Source organism: Danio rerio, chromosome 20, assembly GCF_049306965.1.
Source record: "Danio rerio strain Tuebingen ecotype United States chromosome 20, GRCz12tu, whole genome shotgun sequence".
NCBI classification, from domain to species: Eukaryota; Metazoa; Chordata; class Actinopteri; order Cypriniformes; family Danionidae; genus Danio; species Danio rerio.
The window spans coordinates 1,002,501-1,012,500 of NC_133195.1; the positions used below are offsets into that span (position 1 = coordinate 1,002,501).

The 10,000-nt window shown below is 41.1% G+C and overlaps 1 protein-coding gene and 1 long non-coding RNA gene across 3 annotated transcripts in view; one reads left to right on the forward strand and one right to left on the reverse strand.

Moving 5' to 3' along the window:
• LOC141379507 (uncharacterized) overlaps positions 1 to 3,281 on the forward strand; it is a 3,721-nt gene extending 440 nt beyond the window's left edge. The window contains exons 1-3 of the long non-coding RNA XR_012396285.1: positions 1 to 799; positions 850 to 991; positions 1,072 to 3,281. The exon at positions 1 to 799 is cut by the window's left edge and continues 440 nt beyond it. This is a non-coding gene — a long non-coding RNA (uncharacterized lncRNA). The remainder of the gene's footprint in view (positions 800 to 849; positions 992 to 1,071) is intronic.
• Positions 1 to 10,000, reverse strand: part of rngtt (RNA guanylyltransferase and 5'-phosphatase) — a 179,583-nt gene that overhangs the window by 18,920 nt on the left and 150,663 nt on the right. The window contains exons 13-14 of one of the 2 annotated variants that reach the window (XR_012395446.1): positions 6,888 to 8,828; positions 5,512 to 6,678 (exon numbers count right to left, since the gene is read on the reverse strand). Coding sequence is in view for 1 of the 2 variants with exons in the window: in NM_212867.1 (NP_998032.1) it covers positions 8,728 to 8,828 (101 nt within the window). In the remaining variant the exon portion in view is untranslated. 2 annotated transcript variants of the gene reach the window in all.

A 10,000-nucleotide genomic window follows, 5' to 3' on the forward strand; every position in this document is an offset into this window, starting at 1 on the left:
GCGATTAGATGAGACCTTTATTCATGTTCATTTGCTTCTGCAGTCAGTAATAATGAAGTAGGAAAAAACACTGCATTCATTTGCAGTCTGAGAACATCGAAACACATTTACTGCTTCATTTTATTAATAAAATGGACAGAATTTGAAGGCTGAGAGATATTTCTTATTGAATGTACCAGAACACAGAGCCATTATTGGATGGAGGTGAGCTACATCATGTCTGGTAAAGTTTTATTCAGGCACCAACTGAAACAGATCAGACTAAAAGATCCATATAGGCATTTGGCAATATTGTTTTTGGTTATTATACCTGTTAAAGAGCAGATATTATGCAAAAATCACCTCTATAAGGGGTTTAAGTGCAGTTGTCTGTCAGCAGCGTGGGAATATAACCAGCATATAATGGTAGAAAGGAATTCATGCATTTTTTAATATTTTATTTTCATAATTTATAATTTTTTGCAGACAGAAAAACAAAGAACAGACAGAGAAACCCATCATGAAACAATAATCTGAGCAGTATGTAAAAAAAAAAGCAAGAAACAAGAGAAAATAGCGACACACGAAACATATGACCAACAAAAAGACACAGTAATGGATGTGAAGAGAAAAAAAACTTCAGAAATTAAACAACACTAATAGTCTTAACGGTGCTTCAAAAAAACAAAACAAAAAAAAGACTGGATGCCGCATTTTATCAAATTTCGCATTCCCAAAGGGGGTATATCCAGGGCCGGAGCAAGCTGAACTGCCGCTCTAGGCAAAGGATGGTCACGCCGCCCTAAACCATAAAGTGAAAGCGCCCTCACTATTCTGCCGCCCTATACGTGGATATAACTGAGGGTGCAGGTGGTGAGGGTAGTGTCGGGGACGCCGCCCTCTCTATTCTGCTGCCCTAGCCACGGATATAACTGAGGGCACAGGTGGTGAGGGTAGTGTAGGGAATGCCGCCCTCTTTATTCTGCCACCCTAGACTCGTATAAAACTGAGGGTGCAGGTGGTGAAGGTAGTGTCGGGGACGCCGCTCTCTCTATTCTGCGGCCCTAGCCACAGATATAACTGAGGCCGCAGGCGGTGAGGGTAGTGTCGGGGACGCTACCCTCTTTATTCAACCACCCTAGACGCGTATATAACTGAGATCGCGGTGGGTAGTGTCGGGGACGCTGCCCTTTCTATTCTTCCCCCCTAGATGCGGATATAACTGAGGGCGCGGGTGGTGAGGGTAGTGTCGCGGACGGCGCCCTCTTTATTCTGCTGCCCTTGGCTGTCGCCTAGGTCGCCTCTATGGATGCGTCTGCCCTGGGAATATTTTATTCTTTCCAAATGTAAAGTGGAGGTAAGTGGACCCAGTAAGATAAAGGGCCTAACATTTTTCATCCAAAAACAAAGAATAACTTTTTTTTTTTAGCTATGATCATGCCATACTGAACAGGAAACTCTACATTTCGATAGAGAGTCTCAAGAAAAATGGCTATCATTGGGTCAGGGAGTAAAACACAATCGTAATTGCATTTTTAATAATCCCTCTTGATAAAAAAACAGTCTACAGAAACACTTTGATTGACATTCAGAGCCCCGCCCACTAGTGACCACCTCTCCCTCATTAGCATAAACAGCCCTGAGTGAGAAGCAGCCGTCCAGCATTAGAGTTTTCCCACCTACTGAAGACATTGTCATTTCACATTTTCACAGAGATAACATTAGTCCGGTTGCTGGTTCGAGCCTCGGCTGAGTCAGTTGGCGTTTCTGTGTGGAGTTTGCATGTTCTCCCCGTGTTGGTTTCCTCCGGGTGCTCCGGTTTCCCTCACAAGTCCAAACACATGCGCTTTAGGGGAATTGTGTATGTGTGTGTATGTGTTTAAATGAGTGTGTATGGATGTTTCCCAGTGTTAGGTTGCGGCTGGAAGGGCATGCACTGCCTAAAACATGTGCTGAATAAGTTGGCGGTTCATTCCGCTGTGTCGACCCCAGACTAATAAAGGCAATAAGCCGAAAATGAATGAATGAATGAATAACTAGTCCAGTTTTGAATCTGCCACTATGCTGACACGCAGGCATTTGTAGCTCCGCCCTCTTCTAAAAAGAGCACAATCTCATTTGAATTTAAAGCGACGGTCACCAAAACACCACAATTAGGATCGAAGCCTAAAAGGGTCAGTTTCAGAGAGTTAGAGAACATCGTTTGTGTGGTGTTTTGACTTGTTTTACAGCTTGTAAAAATGGGATTTAGTATTTTAAATGAATTTTTTAGCAGCTTAGGTCAAAATGAAGATAATATCACGATTAAAGCTTCAGCAGTAACAAAAACAAGCATTGTTTGCTGTTCTACAAAGTGAAGTTCGGCAGAAATTCCTCTTCACTTTCTGCATCTACTGAATCTCAGCATCTTCACACTGTTTTATATCTTTTATACATTACACAAGGCCAGAGAGTTTGTGTTTCCACGGCTGTACATCACGCAGGTACTGCATCTTCAATGCATTATTCATGATATTTAGCTAGTTTTGCACAGTGCAGTCTGTACATCTCGAAAAGAGTTTTCTTCTCTCAAGGCTTTTCACAAAAACGACTATTGAGATGTGCTTTGAAATGCATTATATTCACAAGCGGAGCGTGCTCGCGAAGCAGCGACACTAATAAAATGTTTATCTGTTTTCACACCGCACAAATTTACAAATTCATTTCCTCAAAAAAAAAAGTGCACTCAATTGAACTGAAGGTCTCCTCATTACTGCTCTCCCGCGTTCAGAGTCGTCGGGGCTCCTTTTATTATTTTAGCCGTCTCATTTCAAAAGCTCTGGGCGGATGAAGAGGGCATGGAGAGAAACGCTGGCAGATAAAGAGAGGGATGTGTGGGAGGAGAGAGAGGAGATGTCATCTTTCTCCGTTTCCTGGCAGGGAAGAAACCCCGCTAATAACCTCAGCCGCTTGCTGACACATCTGCCCATCAGCCCTCCCAAATCAGTCATGTATATATAGCTGAAGTCACAAGTATTAAACCTTTGTCTAATATTTCCCAAATGATGTTGAACAGATTCAGGAATTATTCACAGTATTTCCAGTAATATTTGTTCTTCTGGAAAAAGTCTTATTGGTTTTATTTTGGCTTGAGTAAAAGTAGTTTTTAATTGTTTTAAAGCCATTTTAAGCTCAATATTATTCGCCCCTTCAGCAATATTAGTGTTGGATTGTCTCCAGAACAAACCACTGTTATACAATGACTTGCCTAATTACCCTAACTTTACCCTTTTAATTACCCTAGTGAAGCCTTTACATGCCACTTTAAGCTGAACACTAGTGTCTTGAAGAATATCTAGTCTAATATTATGTGCTGTCATCATGACAAAGAGAAAATAAATCAGATATTAGAGATGAGTTATTAACACTTTTATGATTAGACATGTGTTGAAATAATCTGCTCTCCGTTAAACAAAGTAGGGGAAAAAAAAGGGGGCCGAATACTTCTGACTTCAACTGTATATATATATATATATATATATATGAAGAGTTCAGATGCAAAAGCCGCTAAACGCCACTTCCGCCAAAAATAAGCACATTAAGCGAAAGCTTTAGGCAAGTAGTACACCATCAACAACAATCTAAATCGCAGCGTTGGCGCATTCAGAAATAACAGCTTACTGGAAAAGCCTCTAAACGCCACTTGCCTTGGACAGCAAAAGCCGCTATATCCTGAGAACCAATCAGAAAGCGCGAATCGAATCATGTGTGTTCATTGTAGCAGCGCACTGATACGCCGGAGACTGTTTTATTCCGCTTTCAATTTTAAAAGATGGAGTTTGATGAACTGGATGAGGCTGTCCGACTGTCGGTGAATGGAAAATGAAAACGTCCCTTACCTCAAACCTCCGAGCATTATGAGAGAAAGAAAACACACTGTACAGTCGGGAGTGCAGCATGCATTCATAACGTGTTTTTGTTTAGCGGGGCTACTTTGAATGAGTCTGATTTACTATACTGCGTTTCACGAAAGACAGAGTTAAGATGCCGTTCCTTTATCCCACATGGATGCTGTGATTATAAACAAGAGACCAAGACCTTGAGTATGGTGAGGATGAATGGATGAGCTTCTAAAAGTGTCTGAGAGGCGTCCCCTTTATGCCCAGTACCTTGTGATTGATTTGCTAATTTAGGCTATTTTTAAAAAGATTAATATAACATACAACTCTACATTATTAATATGACTTCATAATACCTATTGGCCTGATCAGCTTTTATATTAATGGACAATGCACAGATAATGTTTTACGCTACATTATTTGAATCTAAAAAGCTTAGTTTGCAATGTTTACATTGCTCTATACATTAAATCCAAATAATCCCACATATCAGAAATGACAACAGATTGTTCAGATTTAATTAATGTTAATGTTATTGTATAATGCACTTACTTGACAGTCCATTCATTCATTTTCCTTCTGTTAAGTCTCTGGTTTATCAGAGGTTACCACAGCGAAATGAACCACCACGTATAACAGATTTCTGTATTTTTAATTTCAGGTGGTGTGTGTAATGTGTTTTATGTTTGGTAAAATAATTTGTATTTGCATCTTTAGTGAGTTTCAGCTAATAACACTGTCTTGTCTCAGTAGGTGGACTGAGAGGTTTTTGCAAAAAAAAAAAATACAAGTGGATTTAACAGACGCAAAAGAAAATTCACCTTGTTAAAAACCAAAGAATTGTCTACAGTGACATTAATGAAAAAAAGGTATTTTATTCACAAGCTAATAACCTCATTACATATAAAATGAAACTTCTAAACCTAATCAGAGGAGTCTGATAGAAAACGCTCATTTACAAGAAAAGAGGACTGACAGATTTGGAGGGTTTTGCATCTGAACTCTTTATTTATTTATAAATTCATTCATTCATTTTCTTGTCGGCTTAGTCCCTTTATTAATCCGGGGTCCACTTTATTAAATGCCCTTCCAGCCGCAACCCATCTCTGGGAAACATCCACACACACATTCACACACACACTTATACACTACGGACAATTTAGTGTCAACAATTCACCTGTACTGCAAGTGTTTGGACTGTGGGGGAAACCGGAGCACCCGGAGGAAACCCACGCGAAGGCAGGGAGAACATGCAAACTCCACACAGAAACGCCAACTGAGCCGAGGTTTGAACCAGCGACCTTCTTGCTGTGAGGCAAAAGCACTACCTACTGCGCCACTGCCTCGCCCCTATATATATATATATATAAATGAAGAGTTCAGATATATACTTTTTGTTTTGTTATTACTGGTTATATATTCCTAAAAAAATCTATAAAAATTAAGAATATAAAAAATAAATATTCATTGACAAATATATAAATACACTGAAAGCCACTAATCAAAGCTTGAAGCAAAATAATCCACCTTACATGTTTTTTGCTTGTGCCTTTCATTTTGCGTTTGTGCTAGTGTTTGAGCTGTACCTTTACTCCCAAGAGTCAGCACTGAAGCTCCACTCATGCTCTATTTTTATTATTTTTTTATTTTTGTTCTACGTATACATGCGTCAGACGACCGCCTGTGTCTACTGCGTCAGTTTTCCTTTTTCTAGAGTTCATAAACCGACCTGTCGAGGTAAAAATAGTTTGGCTTTTGCTGCGCAGGGCGCCGGTGTCAGTTTGACGGCGGTGGACCAATCAGAGCAGTGTGGAGGCGGGGAGAGCGTTCAGTGCTGCCTCAGGCTGCTCAGAAACATCTACAGCTTCAGTCTCCTTTACAAAAAACGTCTCCAGTAAATTAAAATAATGCTTAATGAGATTAGTTTTGAAGCAGAACACACTGCGTTGATGATGAAACTCACAGATGAAGATTTAAAGGCATCATATTTACCAAAACATAAGCAGTCTTTCTTTCTGTAATAGCAAGACATTACTATAAGCCAGTTTGTTTTAATTTCTGATCTACGGTGACTAGATGAGTGCGCAGCTTGAAAGTCTGTATATTGATTTTGAGATGTATTGTGAGGGAAATTGAAAGGATGTTTAGGAGAATAAGAGACAGCCATTCTGTGCTGTAATATCAATGCGTCATGCACAGAAAAGGGCTTCATTCACACTGTGGTCTCACATAGCCGGCTCTATATAGGCTCAATATACCTTATAATCAAACAATCATAACAGTGGGATTTTAATGAGCTCATCTGTCGACACCATGAGGAAGTTAAGAAATACATTCTGCGCTGACTCTCTGTGGTTTTCAGAATGCATCGCTGTTCTCTCTTGAATGGATTCTAGGTGTAGTTTTCAACAGCAGATGGCGTTGTGTGATTGACGAACAGTCATACTCTGCTTACATCCAATTCTGTACACATACCACCTGAACCTAAAATAAGCATTGATGAAGTTAGGAAAGGTTTGAGTAAATTACAAACATGTTCATAGCGAGCTGTGTTTACAAATCTCTCCATCTGTGAAGCTCCATCTGCCTTTAAATCTAGTCTAAAACTAGCATAGAGTGCCCTCTGCTCTACATAACTAGAGTAGAGCACCATCTGCTGTTAAAAACTAGCCTAGAGCGCCGTCTGCTGTTAAAAACTAGCCTAGAGCGCCATCTGCTGTTAAAAACTAGCCTAGAGCGCCGTCTGCTGTTAAAAACTAGCCTAGAGCGCCGTCTGCTGTTAAAAACTAGCCTAGAGCGCCGTCTGCTGTTAAAAACTAGCCTAGAGCGCCGTCTGCTGTTAAAAACTATCCTAGAGTGCCCTTTTCTGTTAAAAACTAGCCTAGAGCACCATCTGCTGTTAAAAACTATCATAGAGTGCCCTTTTCTGTTAAAAACTAGCCTAGAATGCCGTCTGCTATTAAAACTTAGCCTAGAGCACCATCTGTTGTTAAAACTAGCCTAGAGCACCGTTTTCTGTTAAAAACTAACCTAGAGTGCCGTCTGCTGTTAAAAACTAGCCTAGAGCACCATCTGCTGTTAAAAACTATCATAGAGTGCCCTTTTCTGTTAAAAACTAGCCTAGAATGCCGTCTGCTATTAAAACTTAGCCTAGAGCACCATCTGTTGTTAAAACTAGCCTAGAGCACCGTTTTCTGTTAAAAACTAGCCTAGAATGCTGTCTGCTGTTAAAAACTAGTCTAGAGCGCCATCTGCTGTTAAAAACTAGCCTAGAGCGGCCTTTTCGGTTTAAAACTAGCCTAGAGCGCCATCTGCAGTTAAAACTAGCCTAGAACGCAGTCTGTTAAAAAAAACTAGCCTAGAGCGCTGTCTGCTGTTAAAAACTAGCCTAGAACGGCCTTTTCTGTTTAACGCTAGCCTAGCGCACCATTTGCTGTTAAAAAACTAGCCTAGAGCGCCGTCTGTTAATAAAAACTAGCCTAGAGCACCATCTGCTGTTAAAAACTAGCCTAGAGCGGCCTTTTCGGTTTAAAACTAGCCTAGAGCGCCATCTGCTGTTAAAAACTAGCCTAGAGTGCCGTCTGCTGTTAAAAACTAGCCTAGAGCGCCATCTGCTGTTAAAAACTAGCCTAGAGCACCATCTGCTGTTCAAAACTAGCCTAGAGCACCATCTGCTGTTCAAAACTAGCCTAGAGCGCCATCTGCTGTTCAAAACTAGCCTAGAGCGCCATCTGCTGTTCAAAACTAGCCTAGAGCACTGTCTGCTGTTAAAAAACTAGCCTAGAGTGCCGTCTGTTGATAAAAACCAGCCTAGAGCGCCATCTGCTGTTCAAAAAACTAGCCTAGAGCGCCGTCTGTTGATAAAAACTAGCCTAGAGCACTCTTTTCTGTCAAAAACTAGCCTCAAATGCCATCTTAATTACTAGTCTAGAGCACCATGTACTGTTAAAAAGTAGCCTAAAGCAGGGTTTTGGAGTCTCTGGTAATGTTCTGATGAGTTGATTCAGGTGTGTTTGATTAGGCAGAGGCTGAAAATGTGTACTGTTGCTGAGCCTTTAGGAACAGGGTAGGGAAACACTGCCATAAAATAAACTGTGACCCATAATGTTGACACAATTTATCCCTTTAACACAATTTAACCTGAACATGCTCTTGACCAGATACACACACACACAGACACAAACACGAGGAAACAAAAACAATTGCTGTGTAGACGCGAGTGCTGTAGGAGGGTCAGCGCTGTCCCCGCGGAGCGCCTGCGTTTAACAGATAAGACGGGCTGATCTGAGGACAGCCGTGTCTGGAGTGCGGACGGAGTGGACAGATGGGCTGAGAGAGGCGTAAATGAGGAACGCTACAGAACTCACACTTTGTGCTTCGCTACATTTCTTCAGAGAGAAATGTCAAGCCGCACATAATCAAAAGTCACCAGTCTGTTCAGGAGCCGGACTCGCAGATCACATTTTCGGTGGGAATTACGTTCCAGAAAAGTTGCTAATGCTGCAACCCCTGCCAGGGATTCAGAGAGGAACGCTTTTATAATCAGTGGATACATGGAGACGAGGACAGACACACATGAGACAAACACGTATGTCTGTCTGTGTGTCTGCAGAGTCAAACAAGTTTCATTTAAAGGAATAGTTCAAACAAAACCTACATCTCTGTCATCTTCTACTCATCATTTATTCTTATAACAAACCTGCATGGGTTTTTTTCTTCTGTTGAACACAAAAGAAGATTTTCTTGTGTGAAAAAAAAAGAAAGAAAAATGCTGAAAACCTGTAACCATTGACTTCCATGCTATTTGTCTTTCCTGCTTGGGAAGTCAATGGTTCTTGATTACAGAATCAGAACACTGATAAAGACTCACCCCTCGCCGCCGACTTTGGTGATCTTGAGTCTGAAATCCACAGAGTTGTGACTCGGCGGCTTCCACTTCAGGATGTCATCACATCGGCCTGGCTTATATTTCTAGAGGGAAAACACAGAAACCAGCTCACTTTAGGACATGATGTAGGAAATAACCGCATAACATTAACAGGGGTGATGTTGTCGCCTCACAGCAAGAAGATCTCTGGTTCGAGCCTCGGCTGGGTGAGTTGGTGTTTCTGTGTGGAGTTAGCATGCATTCGTGTGGGTTGCCTCTGGGTGCTCCCCCGCAGTCCAAAAACATGCGGTACAGGTGAATTGGGTAGGCTAAATTGTCCGTAGTGAATGAGTGAGTGTGTGAATGAGTGTGTATGGATGTTTCCCAGAGATGGGCATCCGCAGCGTAAAACATATGCTGGATAAGTTGGCGGTTCATTCAGCTGTGGCGACCCCAGATTAATAAAGGGACCAATCTAAAATGAATGAATGAATAACATCAACGGAAACCCTTCACAATAGTGTGGAGCCTCCTGAAAACCAGAAAAAGCACAAATAAACATTTCAACATCTAAACCTTAGAAAGCCTAGCAAATTCAGCAAACATACGGCCTTTAAATGATCAGAGTGAACAAGGTTTTGCTAGAAATCTTCACAAACGTTTTCTGAAAACCTCCTGGACTGATGCCAGTTAAGTTTTCCATAATCAAAACCTAATATTTTAGAAAAGCCATGTTGACATCCGTATAGCAAATGAAGAGTTTTATATCTAAGACTTGTTTATCTCGTGGTCATCGCTGTATTGCTCTGGATTAAACTGGGCGTTTTGCTCATGTTTAAGCTTTGATCATTAAACGAATCATTCAAATATAATGGGAAACTATAGAGATCTATGGTGACACATTACTTTATTACTGTATGCATATTAAAGCAATAGTCTGTTATACTTTCAGAAACAACATCTGCACAAAATTTACGGCTTCATTCATGCTCAGTTGAAGCCTCTGAAATAAAAAATGTGGTGTTTTTCCACTTGATGTTTAAAAGCCTACATTCTGACTATATAAAAACTGTAAAAATAAATAAATAAATATGAATATATATCTTGGCATTAGTGATGCGCAGGGCCAGCGCGTCCATAGAGGCGACCTAGGCGGGCACCTAGGGCAGCAGAATAGAGAGGGCGGCATCCCCGACACTACCCACTGAGCCCTCAGTTATATCCGCGTCTAGTGTGGTAGAATAGAGAGGGCGGCTTCCCCGACAATACCCACCGC